This window comes from Hemibagrus wyckioides, linkage group LG17, assembly GCF_019097595.1.
Source record: "Hemibagrus wyckioides isolate EC202008001 linkage group LG17, SWU_Hwy_1.0, whole genome shotgun sequence".
NCBI lineage: Eukaryota > Metazoa > Chordata > Actinopteri > Siluriformes > Bagridae > Hemibagrus > Hemibagrus wyckioides.
This window is the reverse complement of record NC_080726.1, coordinates 20560031-20581535: the sequence shown is the minus strand read 5'-3', so window position 1 is coordinate 20581535 and position 21505 is coordinate 20560031. Positions and strand designations below refer to the sequence as shown.

General features: G+C 37.9%; 1 protein-coding gene across 1 annotated transcript; it reads right to left on the bottom strand.

The window, feature by feature from the left end:
• Nucleotides 1-450: 450 nt before the first annotated feature.
• On the bottom strand, nucleotides 451-19676 carry LOC131367751 (alpha-2-macroglobulin-like). The gene is made up of 35 exons (XM_058413231.1): nucleotides 19108-19676; nucleotides 17619-17799; nucleotides 17124-17280; nucleotides 16966-17018; nucleotides 16755-16775; nucleotides 16464-16629; nucleotides 16286-16370; nucleotides 16061-16184; nucleotides 15845-15965; nucleotides 15591-15700; nucleotides 15326-15496; nucleotides 15021-15254; nucleotides 14680-14892; nucleotides 14366-14515; nucleotides 11599-11688; nucleotides 11289-11360; nucleotides 10814-10901; nucleotides 10480-10606; nucleotides 8923-9148; nucleotides 8711-8837; nucleotides 8489-8610; nucleotides 8351-8402; nucleotides 8148-8231; nucleotides 6385-6561; nucleotides 6203-6278; nucleotides 5921-6077; nucleotides 5765-5839; nucleotides 5492-5654; nucleotides 4809-5017; nucleotides 4503-4718; nucleotides 4187-4308; nucleotides 1256-1337; nucleotides 1070-1138; nucleotides 810-915; nucleotides 451-716 (listed from the first exon to the last, which is right to left on the bottom strand). Exons 1-35 carry the CDS (start codon nucleotides 19200-19202, stop codon nucleotides 676-678), a joined length of 4362 nt encoding a protein of 1453 aa, XP_058269214.1. The 5' UTR covers nucleotides 19203-19676; the 3' UTR covers nucleotides 451-675.
• Between the last annotated feature and the right edge of the window lie 1829 nt (nucleotides 19677-21505).

Genomic DNA, 21505 nt, shown 5'->3' with positions numbered 1-21505 from the left:
ATGCACACGTTTCTTACCTGTATGTTTCCTATTGTATTCATTGTATATTGGATAGGATAATTTTATTAAGGTTTAAATAATATAAGATATATATAAGATTATACAGGAAACAAACGAAACTCTCTGAGGCTACTAAGAATTTCATTGCCACAACCATTGGCATTGTGCAGAATGGCACTGATCACTGGGCAGCTGATCTGCATAGACGCAGTAGTGGATTTGTTCCGTAATCCAATACAGAGTCAATTAGAGATATTGTGTTTACCAATCCCCAACCCAGCCATACTGCACTCTCCAATTAATGGTCCGACTCAGATCTTTATCAATTATACTGTTGTTAGAATATCAGTTGTATTTTCTGGAAGCAATTTTACATTCATTATTAATTATTATTAAGTGTTCATATATGGGCATATCTTCCCATGAATAGACTAGCACACTTACACAATGACAAATTAAGATGAAATTTAATGTTTTAAATTTCAAACACACGATATCGATATATTACAATACTGTCAATATCTTCAACAAAACATTCACACAGAAGGCATTTGAAGGGTATTTTAATTCCACAAAAAAAATCATATAATAAATCATATAATAAAATATAGATTGAACCAGCATAGAGCAGATAGACAAAGGATGTTCTGCATCTTCAAATGCAAATTTAAAACCCTACACACATGGAGAGGTGTATTCTGTCTCAGACTGGTCACCTAAATGAAATATGGTCAATATTAGAAAATTAAAGCAGTAGAATGCAATCATTACAGTAAATTATTAAATAACACAAACCAGGAAAATCTTACTTGTTTGGTAGTAATCATAAATTTTGATTAATGCTGGCTTGAGACTTTTGACAGGAAGCACCTGCTTAATGTGAAGCTCATAGTTGATAGGAATTTTCTTTTGGAGCTGTTGGAGATACACCAGGCATTATATTGTACACACACTCCATCATATATGTTGTTTTACATGTAATAAATAATACATATTTCTTGGGCAGGATGCAAAGCACAGTTGTGTAATATAGTTAATGATAAATATTGTATACATATTATCCTCTTACCTCTTTGATATACATGATAATATGGTCATCTTTAGAATCCACCCGTTCCACCAAAATGCCTCTTTTCAGCTAGAAAAACAATGCAATAATTATTCTACTGTTACCATTTCAGTACCTATGTATTTAAATATCTGGTTGTCTAGGTATGTATATTACAGAAATCTTAGCAATATTCCTACTCCTTACTTCAGCAGGATCTGCTGTGAACCCTGATAAGAGTTTTATATCCACTATGATCATGTTAGTGCTGTTTAGTGCTCCATTATATCTGGAAAAAAATTCAATAACAGTATCCTCATTAATAATGATAGCAAATGAAAAAAATCACTCCAGGGTAAAGTTATATATATATATTAAAAATTATTTGATCCCCTGCTGATTTTGTACGTTTGCCCACTGACAAAGAAATGATCAGTCTGTAATTTTAATGGTAGGTGTATTTGAACAGTGAGAGACAGAATAACAACAATAAAATCCAGAAAAACGCATTTCAGAAAAGTTATACATTGATTTGCATTTTAATGAGTGAAATAAGTATTTGATCCCCTATCAGTCAGAAAGATTTCTGGCTCCCATGTGTCTTTTATACAGGTAAGGAGCTGAGATTACAGTAGGAGCACTCTCGGGGAGTGCTCTTAATCTCAGCTCGTTAACTGTATGAAAGACACCTGTCCACAGAAGGAAGCAATCAATCAGATTCCAAACTCTCCATCATGGCCAAGACCAAAGAGCTGTCCATGGATGTCAGGGACAAGATTGTAGACCTACACAAGGCTGGAATGAGCTACAAGACCATCGCCAAGCAGCAACAGTTGGTGCGATTATTCCCAAATGGAAGAAACACAAAAGGACTGTCAATCTTCCTTGGTCTGGGGCTCCATGCAAGATCTCACCTCATGGAGTTTCACTGATCATGAGAACGGCGAGGAATCAGCCCAGAATTACACTGGAAGATTTTGTCAATGATCTCAAGGCAGCTGGGACCATAGTCACCAAGAAAACAATTGGTAACACACTATACCATGAAAGACTGAAATCCAGTAGCGCCCGCAAGGTCCCCCTGCTAAAGAAAGCACATGTACAGGCTCATCTGAAGTTTGCCAGTGAACATCTGAATGATTCAGCGGTCATGTGGCAGCTCTTTGGCATCAACTCAACTTGCCATGTTTGGAGGAGGAGGAATGCTGCCTATGACTCCAAGAAGACCATCCCCACCGTCAAACATGGAGGTGGAAACATTATGCTTTGGGGGTGTTTTTCTGCTAAGGGGACAGGACAACCACACCGCATCAAAGGGACGATGGACGGAGCCATGTACCATCAAATCTTGAGTGAGAACCTCCTTCCCTCAGCCAGGGCATTGAAAATGGGTCGTGGATGCAAAGAGGAGTGGGTCCAAATTCCTTGAGATGTGAGATGTGTGCAAACCTGGTGGCCAACTACAAGAAATGTCTGACGTTTGTAATTGCCAACAAGGGTTTGCCACCAAGTACTAAGTCATGTTTTGTAAAGGGGTCAAATACTTATTTCACTCAATAAAATGCAAATCAATGTATGACTTTTTTGAAATGTGTTTTTCTGGATTTTTTTTGTTGTTATTCTGTCTCTCAGTGTTCAGATAAACCTACCATTAAAATAACAGACTGATCATTTCTTTGTCAGTAGGCAAACGTACAAAATCAGCAGGGGATCAAATAATTTTTTCCCCCACTGTATATATATATATGTATGTACAGGGGTTGGACAATGAAACTGAAACGCCTGGTTTTAGACCACAATAATTCATTAGTATGGTGTAGGGCCTCCTTTTGCGGCCAATACAGCATCAATTCGTCTTGGGAATGACAGATACAAGTCCTGCACAGTGGCCAGAGGGATTTTGAGCCATTCTTCTTGCAGAATAGTGGCCAGGTCACTACATGATGCTGGTGGAGGAAAACGTTTCCTGACTCGCTCCTCCAAAACACCCCAAAGTGGCTCAATAATATTTAGATCTGGTGACTGTGCAGGCCATGGGAGATGTTCAACTTCACTTTCATGTGCATCAAACCACTCTGTCACCAGTCTTGCTGTGTGTATTGGTGCATTATCATCCTGATACACGGCACCGCCTTCAGGATACAACGTTTGAACCATTGGGTGCACATGGTCCTCCAGAATGGTTCGGTACTCCTTGGCAGTGACGCGCCCATCTAGCACAAGTATTGGGCCTAGGGAATGCCATGATATTGCAGCCCAAACTATCACTGATCCACCCCCATGCTTCACTCTGGGCATACAACAGTCTGGGTGGTACGCTTCTTTGGGGCTTCTCCACACCATAACTCTCCTGGATGTGGGAAAGACAGTGAAGGTGGACTCATCAGAGAACAATACATGTTTCACATTGTCCACAGCTCAAGATTTTCGCTGCTGGAACCATTGAAACCGATGTTTGGCATTGGCACGAGTGACCAAAGGTTTGGCTATAGCCGGACATGTACATTGACCCTGTGGAGCTCCCGACGGACAGTTTTGGTGGAAACAGGAGAGTTGAGGTGCACATTTAATTCTGCAGTGAGTTGGGCAGCTGTGGTTTTATGTTTTTTGGATACAATCCGGGATAGCACCCGGACATCCCTTTCAGACAGCTTCCTCTTGCGTCCACAGTTACTCCTGTTGGATGTGGTTCGTCCTTCTTTGTGGTATGCTGACATTACCCTGGATACCGTGGCTCTTGATACATCACAAAGACTTGCTGTCTTAGTCACAGATGCGCCAGCGAGACGTGCACCAACAATTTGTCCTCTTTTGAACTCTGATATGTCACCCATAATGTTGTGTACATTGCAATATTTTAAGCAAAACTGTGCTATTACTCTGCTAATTAAACCTTCACACTCTGCTCTTACTGGTGGAATGTGCAATCAATGAAGATTGGCCACCAGGCTGGTCAAATTTAGCCATGAATCCTCCAACACTAAACTGGCCAGTGTTTGTTTCATTGTCCAACCCCTGTATATAGATATAGCATTCTACTCTACACCTAAATAACGGTATTTCCTTATACTATGAAGACATCATTTACCAATTTTTTTCTCACTTCGAGTCAAAGATATGTCATACATTTATTCTTACCCAACAGTGAACTTGAGGGTCAAAGTGTGACCAAATGATTTTGTGCAGTTTCCCTCAGTCTTCACTAAAATGTTCAGTGTACTGATTTCAGTAGGTGTGGGGACATTGTAGAAAAGTGCTGTCTGCAAGCAGGGATTTCAGTTAATAAACAAAATGCAATAAATTAAAAATATATTGAATAGACTTTTAAAAAAAAGCATTTGTTGGGGAAACTGGGCAGTCAGTGCTTATACAATCACTTGAAGATTCATAGGACTGTATTTTTCTCTCAAAAAAAATGAAGGTTTGGAAGACTGGAGGCATTAGATGCACTGACCTGCACTGACACGCAGGTGGAGCCCTTCACATCAATGCTGAATTTGCCAGGAACATCCTGCAATGATCTTTCTTGGTACAGTAACTTGTTGTTCTGGTTCACATCAAAGTTGTGACTGTGTCCATCTGCTGACTTTACAGTTACTGTGCTAGAGCCTTCTGAGCTGAACACTTTAGTGGAATACAGAGCCAGAGCATGGAGAGCCACCACTGTGTCCTAATTGAAAAAATAAACATACACTGATTTATCATCATAATGGCTAAATGCAAAAGAGGCTAAAGGAAGGGCTGCAGATGAATCGAGTACCTGGGTGGATGAAAAACCTCCATATGGATTTTGCTGCTTCACCAGCCAGCTGACTATCCTATTAGCATAGCCCAAATCAGCAGCAGTGAGTTGATCTGAAGTGAGAACAGCTAGCAGCACGTAGGAGCTGATTTCCACTGACAAGGAGCCTTCATTGTCATCATTGTCAGAGTCATTTAATGTTGGCTGAGACCAGTGGAGATGACCATCTACAACAAATTTGTTTAGATTAGTGATAATGATAAATCACACTTTACTGCTCTAAATTATGCCTGTTGTTCACAGTTTGCAAAAAAAAAAAAAACATCAGCATTTAAATGAATGTCTCATTAAAACCGGATTAATCAGAGATTGAGCTTCTTGCACTTACTATTTTCCAAACTATCTTTAAAGTCATATCATGTGGAGTGATGAATGTAAGATGGTTTATTTAGATTTGTTTCACAATGTACGTTTCCACATTTTTCCAGTAACGTTTCAATTGAACCACTGGATGTTACAACCATAACAGCACCAGATGATTATTTGCTTTGTCCAAAACAGCATATTATTATACTGTATTATTGTATGTCAATATGCCAAGTGTTATTTAGTGTAATACTTCCCTCTCCAAATAATCTAAATGATAAATGTTATATTTGCAACTAATGAAAATGATAAATATACACTGATTAACTCAATACCTTCTCGAATGGAGACATTATCCAGCTCTTTTAGTAGCTGCTCTCGAATTTCTTTGTCTACAGTCAAACTGAAAGTGTAGGCCAACAGTGCAGTGGTGTAGGTGTTCTTCAGGTTAGAAATAGAAGATTTTAGGCACAACAGCCCTTTATTCACAACGGGATCCTGCAATGAAAACACACACATAGTACACTATCTAATACACACTGTGTAGAAAAAAATGTATTTTCCTATATATACATATATATTTGCTTTGTCATGTCTCAAGCTCTTACCTGCACTGTAATGCCCAATTCAAGCAATGATGCAGTGATGTAAGCAGTAATGGTCACTTCATCATTCACACCACCCTGTAATACATGAAACAGAAATTCAGTCAATTTATTCAGAAATATGTTCTGCAGTATGGACACACCAAATACAAGACATACCTTCATTCTATTATTAAACAGATTTCCCTGTTGTATGAAACAGCCATCTGACCTCTGCATACCTATGAGCCATTCCTTTGTACTTTTAATGTTTTCTGGATCAATAAAGATGTAACGTTGTGCTTTGCCAAAAGTCCTTAGTACAAACGCAGTTAACCTGGAAGTGGAGATTTATTTTTATGTACAAAAACATTTTGTACATACCAGAAAGATAAAAAGTTGATAATCACTTGTCATTAACATTACCTGTAGTCTACAGAGTTTGCTTTAAGAAATTCTTACCATGTGTTCTCCTTTTCCCTGCCAAATGTGCTATATCCACCACTAAAATGCTTATAGTTTAGCTGCCTCTGGTATCCTGTGTAAAGACAAATTACTGATTCTGATTATTTCATAAAAAAATATATTCATAATGGCTATTATTGACTTTTAAAGATTATAAAGGGAAATATAATCTCACTGACCACTCTTTAGAAAACCAGTAGCCCTCTCACGGATATCTGAGGTGAGCTGCTCGGTGTTCTCTAGATACTGAAGAATGTAGATATTGGGGGCAAGAATAGCGATGTTTTGTTCTCCACAGCCATATGGCATCTTTAGCAGTCCATCCAGATTTTGTAATGCAAGGCCAAGTATGTCTCCTACAAATGAACACAAAAATATTCTGTATCAGTTTATTATTGCTGACAAAAACATATAGTTGAACCATTCACTGAAACTCCACAGCACTAATTCTTATTCATGTCAAACAGCAGGCCAACAGAATGCTGACTAGGAATGTCCCAATAATTAGTTGTACAATATGTGCTTAGTATTGTTATCATGGCTACTTATGTCCACTACCCATATGTTTAATTTAATGTTAGCTTGCATTTTTAGCTTTGATTTGCATTGTAATTGATTTCATAAAACTACGCACAGTTATATGTTGAGATATACACCGATCAGCCATAACATTATGACCACTGACAGGTGAAGAGAATAACACTGATTATCTCCTCATCATGGCGTGGAGGTCATGTCCTCAATGTTGATGTGTTAGAAGCAGGAAAAATGGACGAGCGTAAGGATTTGAGCAAGTTTGACAACGGCCAAATTGTGATGGCTAGACCACTAGATCAGACCATCTCCAAAGCTGCAGCTCTTGTGGGGTGTTCCCAGCCTGCAGTGGTCAGTATCTATCAAAAGTGGTCCAAAGAAGGAACAGTGGTCAGGGTCATGGACAGCCAAGGCTCGCTGATCCATGTGGGGAGAGAAGACTGGCCTGTGTGATCCGATCCAACAGACAAGCGACTGTTGCTCAAATTGCTGAAGTTAATGCTGGTTCTGATAGAATGGTGTTAGAATATACAGTGTATGATGGGTCAGGGCTGTTTTGGCAGGAAAAGGGGGACCAACACAATATTAGACATGTGGTCAGAATGTCTGATCGGTGTATGATTAGACATTTCATGAGTATTTGCATAGTCAACACAAAATAATCAACTCAAGTTATCTGTAAATCTGCTGAATCCTGGGGACTCAGGGCACAAGGAGGGGACACAGTGGACAGGGTGCCAACACATTGCATCGCAGGGTACAAGCACAGACAATTTAGAGATGACTACAACGCATGTCTTTGGACTGGGAAAAGAGACCATAGTACATGAAGAAAACATCTGAAGCACAGAGAATGCAGGCAAACTCTTTGCACGCAGCATGGAGATGGGAACCAGACTCCCTACCCTGGAGGTCTAAGGCAACTACTAAGTAACCATGCAAAGCCATGCCAATCAATTAATTCCTAGCCTGAGAAGCCACCTGTAACAGCATCAACAGACACAAGACCAAAGAGAGCTCCTTGAGCAGAGCTTGTTGCTCTTTGTTCAACCCTCTGCTTCATGTAGATGAGATGCCCTGGACTTGACTGAATGACAAAATTCTTCAGGAACAAGGTTCCCCCATTTGTGGTCCAAGGAACGCCTGCACATCTGGAAGATATCTGCATATGTTGTAAACAGAGACTAAAAACAATCATTTGGACACTCGGAGAAGCAGGCTTGGTATTAAGCTATAGGTTGCAGTCTTTCCCAAGTACAAGTCAACTACCTTGGCTCTTGCATGAGACAAAGTGAATGTGAAAAGTTGACAGCATTGTAACATGGTCCCAGTGCCAACAACAAAAAAAAAATCACATGAGAGTCTTTTTACCATTTTGTTGAAAACACCATAATGTTTTTTGTCTTACCAAGAACTGAAACAGAAGCTCGCATTGATCCCTCTATTACATCCTCAGGAAGAATCAGCTCCAGCTCTTCTGAAACACTGGTGCCTAGAAGTAAAATAAAAGGCATCACCATCTTTATCAGGGAGTAGAAAATAACGTTAACAAACATGTTTGCGTGAAACAATCAGATATGAATCAATTGCAAAAATATTTGCCAGTCTAACCATCGGGACAAAATAACCAGCTCAGGCTCTTCATCTTTTCAGTTCCTTCAGCCTACAGGGGAAATAATTTTATTAGATTATAGCATAATAAGGAACAGTTTTACAATTTAAGGTTACACTTATTTTTGAGACACTGACCTGTACTATGAGGCTTCGTGTAACCGTGTCAATACGGCCTCTCTCTGGAACACTTACAATCTCATTATCACACACAGTCTGGGATTGTTCTGCCTCAGCACTCACGGTCACATTCACGACTCCTGTAGCATGATAACAAACTCATGAATTCTCAAAAATATAAAGCAATAAATATATAATGAACATCAAACACGTCTCAGCCAAAAAGGTTTGAAGTCTAACCAAGGACAGATGGAATTAAAGTCCACTTGAAGGTCTTTCTTCCATTTGCACACAGGCAGGATGAATATTCGCCCTCAGAAGATGGTTCCAGAGTATAATCTGAGGAAGGGGCTGGGGTCACTTTAACCTGTCAGTGAGGCACAGGTGATTCATTTACTGTCCGTCTCAAATGTCACAATATTTGTAAAAATTAAATCTTAGTCTTTCAGTACCATAATGCATTTGGAAAGATAATTGAAGACAGTGGCCTTCAGCTCAAAAACCTCTCCCCGGATAATGGAGTAGGGCAACGAGAGCTCCAGGAAGAAGGGCTGAAACACAGTGAGCTGAACAGGAGGAGCCAGACCCAGACCCTTAGAGGATACGCAGAATGCCTCTGTCTCCCAAGTGGTGATGGTGTCAGGAACAGTGACAGGAAGCTGTACTGATCCAGAGTCCCTTGAATTGGAAAATAAAAAAAACTGTAAACTCATAAACCACAAATGTTGTGTAGAAACATGCCAATTAAAACATTTGTTAATACTATTCTACTGTTGGATCCCCAATACATTAAACTGCAAGCAAATTAGAGAGGTGAGACCATTACAGGAATCTGTTTAGTGTTCAAAGCATTCATATCAGTTTTTGTAATTGAATTTACCACAAGTGGGCATTGTCTATTCTGAAAGTTTTTTTCATTTGCTCTTTTTCCTTTGGTGATTAGAACATTATGTACTTCTCTTTTCCAAGCAATCATAAGTCTGAGGCGCACAAGACGGCATCTCTAGACATGCTCTTGCTCTAAGGTGTCATAATTGTTCTCACCTCTTTTGTATCTATTCACAATTCGTCTGTGTATTTAAACCCTTGTGTTTCACTGTTGCAGTTTAATTTATTTAATATCTGCTTCTAAATCCTATTTCTTGTACAGCTTCATTATATGTTTGTTTTGACTTCTGTCACGTAATGGTGTCCTTGACAAGGCAAGATCAGACCCAAAGTGCAGGGATAGCCGCCAGTCGCGATAATATACTTTATTTTTTTAAAAGTAAACAGAAACATACACATAAACACTGGGGAAAAACTCAACACAAAATTGGAACAGAAGAGGCACAATAACAATGAGGACTACGCAAAAACCACACATAACAGAACCCGTATACGTAGGGAAGGTAATCATTTAAACATAAGGGACAGCTGTGCAGCAGCGGGAACAAGCTAAGGATCGGGTGGGGCAAACAAGTGAGAACACAAACAAACAAAGACACATGGCACAGGTATAAACAAACCCCTGCTGGAAAGCCCCCTAGTGTTCCAACAGGGAAATAGCCAAGCCCTCCATGACAACAACTTGGTTTTGACCCATGCTTGTCTTTCTGAGTTTAAATATGGATTTTATAAGTTCATCTTTTGACTTAGACTATAAATATTTGATGTGGGCCTAATAAACATGTTGATCTAATGCACTTGCATCCTGCCTTTGTTTTTCTGATGCCCATGTTACAGCAAACCCTTCCACTATAACCTGGAAGCTCCAGTGAACAATAAAAATCACTGGGCTGTCACCATCTTTTAGCAGATTTGGTTTTGTTCCATTCCAGAAATATCAGAATCAGTTATGAAGCCAGGAGGCAGTGCTGCTGTGTGTAAAATTGGGATCTGTCTCATTATGATGTCTGTATGATTTCAGGCAAGCTTTCAATCTGAGCAAAAATAAATACTCCATCGACGTTCATATTCCTCTACAGCCTATAAATAAACAACATTATGCAACAAGCTGATATACTGACCCCACTTCAGACAGTTGCCAAATCCATGTTTCTGGGAAGAATTTACGGACTGTCTCACTGGGTTCATAATCTATTGACACCTCTTCAAGCTTCCAACCAAAATTATGGTATGTGTCCATTTCAGCGGCTTTGAAAATGATAAAAGTAATTAGTACACTTAATAGATTAGTTTTTTGAAATCTATTTAAAAAGTTAGAAATATTGAGGACTGTGTAGTACACTGCATATCACTGATATGCATTTAGCTGTACATATGTATACATATAATATTTATATAGCATTATTTATTTAATTAATATAATTTTATTTAAAATGGAAAAAGGCCTGGATCTACCTTGAAGGAAAGTGTAATAATTCGGTCTTTCGTGTATCGAACAGTGAGGTTCTCTAGCCAAATTTGTTATCATCTTCATCCCCACTCCCTGTTGAGTTAAAATAAGTCATAATTAGTGTAGTAAATTTTGAAAACTGCATTGAAAACTAAATAGTTTCTATGTAAATACATTTAAATAACATGCAAGTAAAGTTATCTATCTGACTGACTCCCATTTGTATGTCTAATATAACTGATTCCAAAAAACTTTGTTGTGGTCAATATGATTTAAAAATTAATGAGATACACTGTTGTGTGTGCATGTCTCACCTCTGAGGCAGGTTAAGCTACATGCAACAGACAAAATGAATGTAAAGCCACATCCTGTAAGTGCTATTTCCTGATCCTGTAGGTATTTGTTGTGTACTGTAATAACATTTTTACACACATATTTACACAAGCACTTATTACATTTGACCACCAATCTGTCTTTTACCTTTATTGTACTGTAAACACAGTCAACCTCTTCATCCTGTGGAGGCCTAACAGCAATCGAATAGAGTGATCTCTATGGGAGATATAGTTTAACATTACATTAGTCACACTACTAGTACTACTAGTACTTTTTGACCTTTGTATGTACATTAACAGAAGAGATTTAAAAACTTCTATGCTTTAACTTTATGAATAGCGATTGTACACATTAAAAGAACATTAAACAAAAGAACATTAAAATTGTTCCTATTGTTACTATTTAAATCCTACCAAGGTATCTTTAATGTACTGTAAGCATGGCCAGTACGTACATCAGGTACATCTTGTTGAGATATAAGATGCCAGTCTTCAACCACGAAGGGATAATCTGACATAGATGTCACAGGCAACAATTTAAATATCTATGAAAGACATATTTCACTGATTATTAGATATCATATACAGTATGTCTCAAAACACAGACAAAAAATACTTTGTGACAAAAAACAAAAAGGTTTATGCAAGGAATAGCAACAAACTCCATTATTATTATTATAATTATTATTCTGTCTATATATATATATATATATAATTTTCTTCCTAAATTCCCTTTACTAGTAATTTGCTTGGTTCTGATGCAGCATAGTGTTAACACAGCTGAGCTGAACATAGCACCATGTTCATTAGTTGGAATTTGGGTTTGGGTTGCTCTCTGTGTGGAGTTCTGCATGCTCTCAGATTTTACATGGCCACCTCTGGGTTCTCTGGTTTATTCCCACCCTAAAAATATGGCGCTCCTTAGTGTGAATGATACTGCAAATGTGTGCATAGTGTCCTGTGGTAGACTGTCATCCTATCCAAGATGTACACTGCTCAATAAAATTAGATTAAAATTAGACTTAAATCACACATTAGATCTTAAATCCAACATCAACCTATTCAGGACTGGATTTAAAATGACACTGAAAAACAAATTAAAAATTTCAAATTACAGACTGATCCAACTTACATGAATTTCATTACGACAACTCATAATGTGTTTGACCTTCATGTGGCTGTACGCATTTCTGACAATGTCTGGGCATCCTCCTGTTAAGACGGTTGACCAAGGTCTCCTCCCAGACCTGTATCAGGGCAACATTGTGCTCCTAGAGAGACTGTGGTGCTACTTGCTGGCTTTGGATACTGTGATACCAGCGGTTCTCAATTAGATTCAGGTCTGGGGGACATGAGGGCCAATCAATTGCATCAATGCTTTCATCATCCAGAAACTGCCTACACACCGTCATGCACCAGGAGGAACCCAGGGTCCACTGCACCAACCTAAAGTCTGACAAGGTGCCTAACAGCAGTAAGTGTACCAGTGCCTAGCACACGGATTTCTGTGCAATTCTCTAAGTATATATCTCCCCAGACCATCACTGACCCACTGCCAAACTGGTCATGCTGGATGATGATGCCGGCACCAAAACATTCCCCATGGCATCTATAGACTCTTCACATCTGTCAATATAGGGGAACCAACTGACAAACCTTCTGTACAGAAGCAATTCAATAATCAGACCAGCTTTTTACCTGTAATGGGGATATATGCCTAGTGCCCACAAATCTAATCAAAGACCCATGTCTAAGTACAGACACTTGGTGGTCATCATCTCAGCCAATAGGCAGACTTTGTGTTAGGACCCTGTCATGACATCATTTCACGAGGAAAATCTCCTTATCATGGGGAGTACTTAGAGGTACACTGCTTCAGGAGATCTGTGCTGCTGCTACCTGTGCATAACCTTTCTAAGTTCTAGAAGATCAAATTATTACCCGCGAAGTCCTCACATTTCTGAGGACTTGTCTAGAACACATTTGGGATGAAATAGAGCAGAGACTACAAGCCAGACCTTCACATCCAACATCAGTGCCTGACCTCACAAATGTGCCTTTAGAGGAATAGTCAAACATTCCCTTAAACACACTCCTAAACCTTGTGGAAAGCCTCCCCAGAAGATTTGAAGCTGTTATAACTGCAAAGGGCGGGCTAACTGCATATTAAATTCATGTGCATGGGCACCCTGACTAGTCTGCAACTATGCAGCCCCATATGCAACAAACTGTGATGGACTGTGTATTCTGACACCTTTCTATCAGAACCAGCATTAACTTCTTCAGCAATTTGATCAACAGTAGTTCATATGTTGGATCAGACCACACGGGACAGCCTTCACTCCCCAGGTGCATCAATAAGCCCTGGCCACCCATGACCGGTCACCGGTTCACCACTGTTCCTTCCTTGGACCGCCTTTGATAGATACTGACCACTGCAGACCGGGAACACTCCACAAGAGCTGCAGTTTTGGAAATGCTCTGATCCAGCGGTCTAGCCATCACAATTTGGCCCTTGTAAAAACTCACTCAAATCCTTTGCCCATTTTTCATGCTTCTAACACATCAACGTTGAGGATAAAATGTTCACTTGCTGCCTAATATATCCCACCAATATATATATTGTCTGTATATCTGCACATAGCTTTCTATTTTATTCATCTGCTTTGCTCTTCTGGTTAGATGCTAACTGCATTTTGTTGCCTTGTACCCATGTGCAATGACAATAAGGTTGAATCTAATCTAACCTACAGATTATACAGGTATTAAAACACTAACCCCTAGCCATGAAGAGGGGATAATTCAAATGTTGGCTCTGTATGTAACTGTGGGTCTGTGAACAGACAACAACATCCAGGGTTTCCTGTCACTCCTGTATGAACCCAATGAGAAGAGAACTGCAGCCACTGATGATGTCATACAATCACCACTCCATAACACACCAAAGACACAGTCAGAACATGTGAATCTCCACACAGACAGTAACCTGAGTAACCTACTTTCCATCACAACAGATACTCCTGACAATTTCACAGTACAAAATGTGTATATTTTAAGGAAACAAATACAAATTTTAGGATGATGGTTTTAGGGTTATACAGGAATAAAAGCTAGAATGAATTTAATTCACTTGGTACTTAGTTTTAGCAGTAATAGACTGTGCTAGAATTTAAAACAGGCTCAAAAAACGAAGCAATGTTAGAAGATTAAGTAAATCTTGACCTTATTTGTGTTTAGACGGTTCTCAGAATCCAAGATGAACACACTCTGGTCTACAACACTGAGGCCACACAATGAACCAGGATGAGCTGAGATCTCGAGAGTGTTCTTCTCTCCAGGAACTGCCTTAGAGGGAGAGAACTGTAGCGAAACCTGGAGTCCATTCCATAACAAAATGTTTAAGTATCTTCAGCTTCATCATCTCAGGCAGAAATCAGATCAGAACTCAAAATAATCCATTACAGTAATTGACTGTAACCAGGGAAGAATACATATATATGAAAAGTAAGATAAAAATCTGAAAGGGTCAGTAGTACCTGATTTTTAAAACATTTTTCCACATCAAAATTCTTCTTTGCAACAACAAGATTTTCACTGGGCAGGACAGAATATGCCAGAACCTGCACTACAGGAGCCAGCTCAGCAACAACTGACAATTTGAATGAGATTTTCCCGTTTCTCAAAGCTGTAGAGTCTTTCACTTCGACTTTCTCAAAACCATGGTGGACTATGGCTCCTTTAGATAAGACCTGGACCAGAAAGCCAAAATATTTGTTCATCACTGTCAGGTGCATTTCAGTTTAAACTGCTGGAATGAAGTTAATACAGAAGGCTTTCACTTGTAAACATACAATACAATCTTGCTGCATGTACTTACCATGTACATAAGATCAATACTGAAACTTTCAGTAGTTTCACCAACAATATAGTAGTTAATGGTTATGGGAATTTCAGCACCACATTTAAACAGTTCCTCTGAGCTCTCTATTGACAGTTTACTGAACACCGGACTGTAAGGTTTAGCAGGTTGGAGGAGCTGTATATGTTTTTCTGCAGTTGAAAAGAATGGTGTTTTGTATTGGTGGTATTTTTCCTCCAGATTGACACTTGCCTAGATAACAGTGAAAATTAGTTATAAAAATCGATTGAAATGATTTCAAATCTAAGGTCATTGTATCATACCCTCAATGTTGTTTCTGTTTTAGGATGTTCAGGTGAAGGGACTGAGAAGTTTGCCAAGCCATTATTGTCTGTAGTAAGATTGAGTAGTAGCGTTTGAGACCACCATTCACCTTCTGAAAGATACACCTTCTTGTTAGGAATTGGTGTTCCACTGAAGGTAGTAACTTTAATCTGTTAATCAGAGAAAGAAGAATTGACAATTTGGACAAAGTTGTGAAAAACATCACTAATATGAATGTTTACAGAAAGTCAGAGGACAACTCACACTTCCTTCTATAAAGGTGCCATTTTCAAAGTATTTTGGTAAATCCACAAGCTCCACTTTACCGATTTGGAATGTGAGAGCTATGATTATAGATTTCACCATGGAAACTTCTAAAAAAAAAAAAAAAAAAAAAAGACCAATATACGATACATATGTTAATAATATTGATTAATATTGTTAAATATTGATCAAATACATATCAGCATAACTTGAAGTTCACATGTCTTTTGTGCCTTGTCTCCCTCAGCTCTCACCTGTTCCTTCCTCTGTCAGTGTAACAGTAGCATTAAGGATGTTCTCAAAATTTTTTTCTAATTCAGAATTGATGAAAGTTGACACATTCAATATATGTAAGACACAACCAGTCTTTCCCATCTTTTAGGAAAACACAAAAACAAATACAGGGTGAGAACTATATCAGTATAAAGATAAAAAACATTAGACTCTTTAATATAGTGTTACTTTCGCACCTCCACTGTTTCAACCAGGCATGGTGACACCATTGGAGCGTTCTGATGGTGAAAATAATTCTGCCGAAATTTACGACACACTTGCACCAGTGCTGCACCAGGTACTGGCTGTCCATAAGTGTACCTTAAAAATGCACAAGCATTAACCTTTGTTCCAGACAGTGACTTTTTGGGCAACATAAGTGTATTCTATTTTTGTTGTTTTCTTTTGAAGCTGTCACCTACGTTCCACAAATCTCCAGCTTCAGTTCCTCCTCACCAACACTGTGTTTTTCTGGTGCTTTTACTGTAATCTCAAACTTGGGTAAGACTGCAAGTCAAATGTCAATATAATTTTATTAAAACTTATTTTGTACTGTATATTATGTAGTCATTACAAGTAAATTAATAAAAAAAATCTTACCATACTTTTTCACCGTGAAAGAGTGTGTGAATAATTCAGTTCCAATGTTAGCAATGATCTGATATTCTCCCTGTGGAGCCTCAACATTTAGTTCATGAGAAAGCTGCAGTATCAGACCTGTTGGGGTCACATTCGTCCACTGACCAATCCTGTTATTCTTATTATCCTGATTGGTTCATAAAAATAGTATTATTTTTTTAAATAATCAATATTAACCAATTATTAAAATGAACAACAATGTCACAAAAATAAAATAAAATAAAAAAATTAGGTATAGTTTCATTTTCTTACCTCAATTCTTACTGTGCTGTACTGTAAAGGAGAATATAACGGCATAAATCTAATTAAGTTGTTTTTTGTTTTATTAATACAATATAAAGATATTACACAAAGAAGGGTGTGATAATAATCTGTGCAGTTACATGTAACCAGCTAAAACTCAGTTTTATGCACTCATTTATTATATCAAATTAAATATTTGAATTAAAAAGTGTCATTTTACCTTTTGTTCAAGGGGAATAAAATTGGAATCCATGGTGACGATCCTGAAATTTACTGTGGAAAAAAAAGAAAAAGAAATGCGTTTTAAGCTGAATCTACAATTCTCTAACAATTTAAAGGCCTTGGAATTAGTGAAGTATGGTGCAGGAATTTAGTCACCTGTTTGGCCTGGATTGTAGATGGGTTTATCAGTCTGAATAAATACTAATGGGTTGTAGGATTTAAACATCACTTTTGCTTTCTCTGTTATCTTAAAGCTTTCACCTTTGACCTCTACCTTGATCTCTTGTACTGATTCTCCCTTAACATGTGGAGCCTGTGAAGATGTCATGGATATTGAAACATCAGTCACAATCCTATAAAATTAAAATAATGAAATATATAACTGAGGGCAAATAAGTATTCAGGCGCTTCTGCTTTAGTTATTTAATATAATTCCAGTATAAATATCTCCACATTTCCTCATCAAGTTTTTCAACATACCGTATACATTTTTATGTAAATTAATTCATCCTTGTTTCTTCATATTTATAAGTATGAAGTCAAAAGACATTATGTACGTGAATCTAAAGTGGAAATACAGTATTCACTGGAAATAGTTTAAAATAACAAAAAAAAAACTTATTTCCCCTCACTTTATATGGGATTTCTGACCTTAAACTGGGAGCAGCGGTGAATCTCCTTTACCACTGTCTCCTGTAAAACACTTTTGTTCTGGTCCTTGTGAATCAGATAGATGTCCATTTGCAGAGTCTCATTAGGCTTCATAAGATCAACACACAGCTTAGCCTCAGAGCCAGACTCTATGACTGCAGGAAATGTCACTATGAAAAATCTAAAACGAAAAAAATACATCTATTTTGTGATTATTCTTTGTGTGTGTGAAAAGCAGTAAAGAGATGCACAATGGTAAAGTAAAGGTTATGTAAAATAAGCTATTGTAGGAAGGTGGCAGTAATGTTTTAAACTTAATAAACTTAATTAGTACTGCAGAACTATATGCAGGCTGAAGTTACACTGACTTAAGGATTATTAATAAAGCTTCATAATCCTACAATAACATACACATTGAATGGGATATATGTGATCATGTATCACCTACTCGCATTTAATTATGGATGCTATACAAGCAATATTTACTGGGCTGAATCCAAGAGTCTAGATAGAGACAATAACAAAACTCAAAGCACAGGACAGCAGGGTTAACAGAGGATAATCCCAAATTATGCCCTGCTACACTGACAGAGGGCACCCTTACCCTTATTTTGAACCTCTTTATTGTCATGTCCTGTTCCACCACTAGTTCTAAACCTTGTTTGGCCCTACCCCTTTCTTTTGTCTTTGGCCTGTTCATTTGTTGGTGATTTTTGTATATTGCAGTATGAATAATTATATGATTAAAAATAATTTTGCTATTTACTCTCCCTGTTCTTATTATGACATACTGTTTAATAAAACTTGTTTACATGGATCCTCAAAATCTGTCCCAGAGTTTTCTGTTACATCACCCTTATGGCTGCACAAACATAGAAACTGTTATGTGTTTGACTTTTTGTGGTAAAACCTTTTGTGGTAAACCAACTGTATATAAAGTCATTTAATGCCTTAAAAACATATTTAAAATTAGACATACATCTAGCATCACCTACATAAAGCTTTCTCTTTCAAAACCACATACAATGGTTATACATTTAATGGAAATCCCTGGATTGACCCTGAAGCTTGGGTTAGAGCCTGTGCAGAGTTGTGCATGTTCTACCTTTGTACAAGTCTAGACTGACCTTTTGGTCTGTAGAATAAGTTTCTGTAATCAATGTTTGTTGTGTAGAAATTGTGACCTCCATATGAGTCAGATTAACCACAAGATTAGCTCAGAAATCTTCATATCCTCTCAGTCACATTTCACATTTCATGACCAGTCATTCCTATACTCCTATGACCAGGAGTATAGGAATGACAGTATGTGGAAGCATACTGACCACACAATTAAAGGGGAAACACACAGAAACAGAAACATCAGGTATAACTAATATTTTGTGTAATTCTGCATTGTAAAACGGTGTGTACTAAATATACATTTATACCTGTTACACATACAGTATTACACAAATGTTACAGTATAATTTTCCTCATGATTACTTACGGTCCTGTGTTTTGTCCATAAACAAAAAGAAATGGGAAGCAGGTTAGTAGCCATATCATAATGTGGACTTTGTTGGCCATCATTACGAAGTCCATTATCAGTGCCAAGTTCAATTCCTATGCGGAAAGACAATTATAAAAACACTAAAGCGCTTCCGGGACGGTGTGAGGATGTAAAGACGCCTTGAGTTCTGCTCCTGCAGCTTTTCATTTTACAACTGCTTTAAATCCCACGACTTATTCCTATTTCTTTGCTATTTGAGCACTATGGTTAGCGAGCATATATAATATAGAGATGCCTATATTAAAACATGGCAGCTAAATCAACAAAATATGGCAAAAAGGATCAAAAAGCTGAGCCGTGCGGAGAAGGCGATAAAGTAGTTAGCATGGCAGCTGTCGCCAAACTCTTGGAGGAACACCAGGCTGCTCTCTCTGCAGACTTTAGTCCACACATACACGGGTATTTTTAAAAACGGAGTTTTTCCTCCCTCGTTTTTAAAAACAATCTCGTCCGCATGAAAACACAACACCGTGGTCTGAAGCGCTGTCAAGAGCATGCAACACCAACAGGTGGCAATATAATCTCAACCGTAAAGCCATGTTGGCCAATCAGAAGCCTGACTTCACAAGCAGTGTTGCCAGATTGGGCGCTATTCCGCCCAATTGGGCTTCTTTTGGTCACGTCTCACCGTGAAAAAGTGCATTGGGTGGGTTGATAAAATCTGGGCTGTTTTTTTTAAATGCAACTGGCGGGTTTTTATTTTTGACTATAAACATGATATTTTATTAATTTTCTATTCAAACGATTAAATAAAGTGTAATATGTAATGTCGACGTTTTAATTATATGCTTCATTTTAGCCAATAAGGTTCAGCAGAGTCCTGTCCGGTCAGACTTCAGTCTTGATTAGCGGGTTGTTGTAATCGTTCAACTCGTTAAGCCGATATCACAAATTTATTAACTGTTATAACTGTTATTGTATTAGTTATAACAGTGTGAATTTTGGGCTGTTTTTTTTTTTAATGGTCGGGTTTTAAGCTGTAGTTGGGATGGAAATCTTCAGTCCAATCTGGCAACCCTGTTCACAAGCTAAAATTCTCCGGTACAAACGCTTTGGAAACTACCTGCGCTATGTTAGCAGAGAGCAATGCTAAATTGCTTGCTAAAGTTGTGGATCTCGAGTCTTGCACCCGGCGTAATAACATAAGAATCATTGGGTTACCGGAATCCATTGAAGGTCCTCGGCCCTCTGCCTTCTTCTCTGAGCTGCTCATGGAAGTGTTTGGAGATGGAATCCTGGAATCTCCGCCGGAATGTGATGGAGCACACCGGTCGCTGTCTGATAAACCGAAAGCGGGGCAAAGACCCAGGCCCGTTATTCAAATTCGAATTTCATTTATCACATACGAAATCATACACAGTACGACATGTAGTGAAATGCTTTTTACGACTGTCCTACATTTGAAGAAAGAACTTAAAGTGTGTGGACAAGAAAAGTATAGGGATATAGGTAATATATATATATATATATATATATATATATATATATATATATATATATATATATATATATATATATATAATAGGAAGAATAAAAACTATCATAGTAGAAATTAAAGACATGATAAATTATGAAAAACACCAATAGTTATGTAAAGCCAGTTGTGTATCAGATATACATATACAAATATATGTGTATATAAAAAATATATGTAAAAGTAAAAGTATGTATATAATATTAACATAAATAAATAATAATAATACAATATATTATATATAATATAATAATATGATAATGTATATACATGTATGTAGATAAAAAAAGACAAATGTAATGACAATAAATAATACAGTATGTGCAATGTGCATACATAAGATAAATATATATATATATATATATATATATATATATATAAGGGAAAATATAAATGTCCAATTTTAACAGTATTGTACAAATACCAATTGTAACAGTAAAGTGTCGGTGCAGTATGCACACAAAGATGTGCAGTGAGTGTAGTTATTGTGTGTGCAGAGTAGTGCAGAGTATGCAAGTAGTGCAATTATTGTGTCTGCAACAATCAGCTGAGGTAGAATGTAATGTTCATGTGTGGGGTAAGTCTAGAAAGCCCAGGTTCTAGGTGTTCTGGTTGAGGTTGAGGGCCCGAATGGCCTGAGGGAAGAAGCTCCTCCTAATTCTCTCTGTGTTTGCCTTCAAGGAACGGAAACATTTCCCAGACCGCAACAGAGAGAATAGTCCATAGTTGGGATGGCTGAGGTCCTTCATTATCTTCCTGGCCTTGGTCCAGCACTGCTTGCTGTATATAGGGTCCAGGCCACCACCCTCTGGAGAGCTTGTCTGTCCTGTTTGGTGCTGTTTCCAAACCAGGCTGTGATAC

Bases quoted from the DNA above. Each gene is read 5' to 3' on its own strand.
- LOC131367751 (XM_058413231.1), bottom strand. From the start codon at position 19,202: ATGGACTTCGTAATGATGGCCAACAAAGTCCACATTATGATATGGCTA. The intron at 17,019-17,123 runs GTGACTAAATTC...TTTTTTCCACAG, and splicing joins CTACAATCCAGGCCAAACAG to TAAATTTCAGGATCGTCACC. The intron at 6,562-8,147 runs GTAAGACAAAAA...GTTCATTTGTAG, and splicing joins AGCTTCTGTTTCAGTTCTTG to GAGACATACTTGGCCTTGCA.